Source organism: Aphis gossypii, unplaced genomic scaffold (assembly GCF_020184175.1).
Source record: "Aphis gossypii isolate Hap1 unplaced genomic scaffold, ASM2018417v2 Contig00852, whole genome shotgun sequence".
Taxonomy (NCBI): domain Eukaryota; kingdom Metazoa; phylum Arthropoda; class Insecta; order Hemiptera; family Aphididae; genus Aphis; species Aphis gossypii.
The window spans coordinates 24,236-30,235 of NW_026083322.1; the positions used below are offsets into that span (position 1 = coordinate 24,236).

Below are 6,000 nucleotides of genomic sequence, written 5' to 3' on the forward strand. Positions count from 1 at the left end.
TACGGGGATTAATATTACTATTTTATATAAAACCTTTGGGTGGAGTGCAAAACTGTTGGCAGGAATTTTTTCTAATATTACTCATTATTTAATTTTAAAGACACACAAAAAAAATCAAAATTTTGATCACGACTCGCTAGACACAAAACATGTTCGCTGTTCAATTAAAAATAGCAAAAAAGTGTACCCGAGCTTGAGTCAAGATTCTGTTTAAACACTTTAAAGCCATACAGAAATAATGCAATATATATGAATAGTAGTAATAAATACTACCTACTTACTATACATAAAATAAATTTAAAAGTGTTTAAAAACTATTCAATAGTGGGTAGCTATATTTTTCACTAATTTTTTCAAAATTATTACTTAACTAATTTTTAAAAGTATTATCATTGCACCTATAACATAATAAGTTATATTATTTATAAACTTAAGGTGGATATATAATTAGAATACATTGTAAATATTTTGTATAAAATAATACATTAATAAATTAGCTATGCATCTTTTACTTATTACTTATATTATATATAATTTTTTTTGTACCTTCAATTGTATGTTATGTTAAAAAATAATTAGGTACATAAATATGTAGTATAGATTGTTTTTTGCATCTTACAATTTATAATATTATGAATAATAATTCCCTATATCATCATTTATAAATATAATATGTATACAACAATACAATAAACTAAAAAATGTATTTAATTTAATTTAATTTATTATTTATTTAGTATTAAAAGTATTATTTTAAATTTGTATATTTTATTTAATTATTTAATGATAAAAAATTTTAATTTTATATCAAATGTACATGAAAAATGTAATTATTACCTTTATGTTATATGTTTATAAATATAATAAATTTGAAAAAAGGTTAAAGAAATATTTGTTTTTTACTATTTTGTATAATTAAATATTAGATTATAAAATGATTAAATTGTGTATTTTTAAGTGTGGTAGGTACAGGTTATTGTGCCCAATATTCTATTTTTCTTTGAATTACCAAAAAAATTTGTAAGTTGTAGCATGTTCACGAATAAAAGTATAATGTAAAATATACGCAATACATTTAAATACTACAAAACTAATATTTAGATATTTAGGTAATATTAATTTAGGTTATTGCTATAAATTAGTTATTATTTACTTTATTATAAATATTTCATGAAGTAAATATCTAATAATGTATTATAAATACAAATAGCATCGGTACCCGCGGGTATGAAAAATATTACAGCTGCATTTACCCATTTACGTGTATATTTACGCGCGATCTGTCTTAGACGAAGGTTCAAATACAGTAGAAGCCGCTTATTAGAAACACGGATTATTAATACAATCGCGTTATTGAAACAAAATATACTGGGACGGATCGTCCGTATATTAGAACATTTAAAATAAATCGGATTATTGAAACAGTACATCGGTTATTTGAAACAATTAGGCGAAGGTCAGTTGACATCGAGATTGACATATACACCGGTTATCCGTGCTATAACCAATATAATTTAATTTTATCTTTGCTGTCGTTACGTTTATATTTGGACGGTACTTTATCTTACGTCCTATACGATGAACACTTTTCTGTACCTATCGTTAGTTCAACTTCAGCGTGTGTACGTAAAGGTGATTAGTGTTTCGTTATTTCGTTTGTATTCCAAAAATCTAAATCGAAAAATGTCTAAACGCCAAGATTTAAGTTCTAAACAGTAGTGCGATTTATTAAAATCATACGACGTGCTTCCAAAAATTAGTTTACGTGATGCCGCAGCTCGTTTAAACGTTTCTCATTGCACATTAAATAGAATTTTAAAAAATCGTTCGAATATTGAACGCGCAATAATGGACAATGAAAGTGATAGTCGGAAAAGAAAAAGAGCTGGAAAAGAAGAAGTTGTAGACAAAGCGTTAAAGGAATGGTTCTTACAAGTAAGGAAAAAAGATGCCCGTATTAATGGTCCACTTTTATGCCAAAAAGCAGAAGATTTGGCAAAGAAAATGGGGAAAGACGATTTTGTTGCGACGGAAGGATGGTTTCAACGTTGGAAGAAAAGGGAAAACATCAGCTTCATTAAAACACATGGAGAGCAAGGGGAAGCCGATTTTAGTGCTGCACAATCGTGGTTTAAAACTCATTGGACCGATTTGCTATCCCAGTATTCCCCCTCTGATATTTTCAATGCCGACGAGACTGGGCTTTATTTTAGAGCTCTACCTGAACACACATACGCACTCAAACTTGACAAAGCCAAAGGGGCAAAAACGAGCAAAGAGCGACTCACAATTATGTGTTGTGTCAGCATGAACGGGGAAAAACGAAAATTGATGGTAATAGGTAAGAGTCAGAACCCACGGTGTTTTAAGGGAGTGAAAACATTACCAATAGATTACAAGGCAAACAAAACGCTTGGATGACTGCAGCAATTTTCAAAGATTGGCTGATCAATTGGGATAAAGTGCTCAATCGGAACATTTTATTACTCATTGATAATTATCCAGCTCATATCATTGACTGCATAAACTTAAGACACATAAAAGTTATTTTCTTACCAGCAAATACTACTTCGATCATTCAACTATGCGACCAAGGTATCATACGCACCTTCAAAGCTTATTACAGATCAGCAATAAGGGGAAAAGTTCTCGCAGTGATTGATAGTGGTTTACACGACGCATCTTGTTCCTTACAAGCTAACGATATAGCAAAAAAAAATAACCATTCTTGATGCTATTCATCTAGCAAAAGAAGCATGGAATAAAGTAAGTGTGGAGACAATTCGAAATTGTTTTCGTCACGGTGGATTCAAAACAGATGACAAAACAGACGACGAACACGAACATAGTTTGCCTGAAAAACCAGTCGATCTCTCGGATGAAGTTTATGGCGATTGGGTTGATGTGGACTCACACCTCGATGTGGCAGAGATTCAAACAAAAGAAGAGTTTTGTAATTCAGTAATGAATCCTCAAACAATTGAACGGGCCAATACTGATGATGAAGAAGAAAACAGCGAGGCACCCTTGGCACCGCCATCAAACAAGGAAATTGTAGAAGCTTTAAGTATCCTTAGGAAAGCTGTTCAGCACCGTGCGGATGAAAGAGGTTTTGAGGAGCACTAATCTTATGAAAATATGGTTATGGAGTTACTTGACCCAAAAAAACAAACTTCGATCGATAAATATTTTAAATAATATAGTAAGATAAATATTTTAAATATGTAATATAGTAATAAGTTAGATAAATATTTTTAATATGTAATAAAGTAATTAGTAAGATAAACATTTTAAATACGAAAATCGTAATATACATATACATACATGTATAAATAAATTTTCCGCGTATTTTTCATTTTTTTTTTCATAGTATAAATCTAACAAATCGCTTATTAGAAACAATCGGTTAATTGACACATTTCACTTTGGTCCCAAAGTGTTTCTAATAAGCGGCTTCTACTGTAATAATAAACACCGCTCCCGAATAGGCCAGTGTTGCCGATATCCAAATTTAAAATTACCACTTTACCATGGTGAAATTACCTCAATTACCATATTTGTAATTCTAAATTACCACCATAAATACCATATAAAATAAAGTAATTAACACAATATTTCATAATTAATAAACTTTATTTTAATAAAGAATAAATAAACAAAAACAATATATAATATAAAATATACAAAAACAAATTAAGGTGATTTAGAAAGGACCTATCAAAATACTTAAAAATTTTATACAAAGTTCTTCATATGTTATTCTTATAGTGATTAAAAAATTATAAGAATACATAGGCACAATTTTTTTTTATTAGCATTTGAAGTTCAAATTTTTACAAAAATTCGTCAAAATCATGAATATTTGCAAATTATTTTGTAGTTCAAAATTCATAAAATTGTTTGTATAGGTAGCTAAGAGTAGAAAATGTAATACAAGATTTTCCATAAGTTTTGCTTCAAAAAGCTATAGAGAAAATTTTAAGAGTCATTATAGGAAAAATGTTTTGAGCGTTTGAGTTTTAAATTTTTATGAAATCGGAATATTTGTTTCAAAATAGAATATATGACAATATTTAATTATAATATATTATAGACTAACAAATCATCTCCGTTCAGAATCGTTTTTCGTATACAATGATACTTATCATTGCATTCAAATTTAATCTACCCTAGTCCGAGGTCTACCCCACCCCCTAATGTACAGCAGAACGGTACCCACTTGCCCGCTTTTTTTGTCTTTATTATATGTGGATTAATATTATCTGTTTTTTGTTTACATTTAACACAATATATATTTTCCATTTATAAGAAATTAAATTAATATAATGTTTAATTATAACGTATACTTGTAACCGTTAAGTTGTGTCTGTTTTAAGTATTTTTCCCCAGGGAAAAAGTTAATAGTTTCTTTAAAATCTGCTTCTTTTAAACATAATATACTAGCCTCGATTATTTTTTTAGATTTATACAGCAATATCAATTGATTATAAAATTTATAACAAATTCTGTATTCTATAATTCTTTCATTAAGCTTATAAAATTTTTCAAAAATTTCCACAATTCCGTTTAATAATGAAAACATTGTTAATAAAGGTAATAAAAAATAACTAATTGGTCCGATTGTACTTAGAAATAATTTTAAAGCAAGCAAATAAAAACTGATTTTTGAATAATAGTTGTAACTTTTTCTATAAACTAACATATTTTTTTCTAAATATGATTCCATTTAAATATGATTATTTATAATAAATAGGTAAAAAATTATCTATAACTACTTATATTTATGTTTTTAGAATTAAATAAGCAACAAATTCATCACATATTACTTTATTACCATCTTGATCAGTGATAAACAATTCAATATTTTTAAAATTCACCTTCATTATCACATTTAATAACACATAAGACATCATCATCTCTGTGCAAATATTGATAAATTGTATGGTTAGAAATAGATTTCTCAATTATATCACAATGTACTTCTAGTAATTTATTTACAAAATAATGACCAAGTATAATATTCGATCCAGTATGTGTATAAGTACATTTATCATCGAATCCTAAACTTAGAAAATATGGAGTGATTTTATAAGCAATGATATAATTGCTGACGTTTGAAGAATTTAAATCTATATGTTCAATTTGTTGGAAATTAAAATTTGGATTCATATCAATTGATTTAATAAATAATCATATTTACAATAAATTTAATATCCTGAATGTAAACGATCTAATAAAATTATTTCTTATTAAATGAGTCTAATCTGAGCGATTCACAAATTAAAAAACTTTCAACAGCTCTTAATAAAAATACTGATGTAGCGATTCAATTAAAATACACTCAAATTGAAAATGGTAAAAATATATTTGATTTAACTGATCGGCAAAAGAATAAATTAAAGAAGGCGAAAAATAATAAAAAAGGTGTACGATTAGTTATTACAAATAAACAGCTTAAAGATAAAGTAGGTGGCTTTTTACCATTAATTATAGCAGGTATAGGTGCTCTTAGTGCTTTAGCTGGACGAGCAAGTGCAGTAGCTAATACATTTATAGACGCAAATGACAAGAAAAAGAAACGAGAAGAAGCGGAAAGGCATAATAAAGAGATGGAAAACAATATCAAAAATATTAAAACATTACAAATTGGTTCAGGATTCAAAAAAAAAAAAGAAAAGAAATTAAACCATTAACTAATTATGATATAATGAGTTTTGGAAAAAATATTTCGAATTTCAGAGGTTGTTTCATGAAAGATAAATTACGATTAAACCTTGGAAAATGAATGTGGAATATTAAATTTAAATAACTCTGAGCAATCCGGTTCACATCGGGTTGCCTGGGTAAAAATGATAAGAAAAAAATATATTTTGATTCATATGGAGATTGTAATCCACCAAAAGAAGTTGTTAAATATTTGGGAAAAGATAATTTATTTTATAAAACTGGTGAGTTTCAAAATTATAACGATCCTCCTATGTGTGGTCTTTGTGTTTAGAT

General features: G+C 27.6%; 1 protein-coding gene across 1 annotated transcript; it reads left to right on the forward strand.

Moving 5' to 3' along the window:
- The first annotated feature begins 1,848 nt into the window (after positions 1–1,848).
- On the forward strand, positions 1,849–3,126 carry LOC126555443 (tigger transposable element-derived protein 6-like). The gene is made up of 2 exons (XM_050210368.1): positions 1,849–2,341; positions 2,747–3,126. Exons 1-2 carry the CDS (start codon positions 1,849–1,851, stop codon positions 3,124–3,126), a joined length of 873 nt encoding a protein of 290 aa, XP_050066325.1.
- The last annotated feature ends 2,874 nt before the right edge of the window (positions 3,127–6,000 follow it).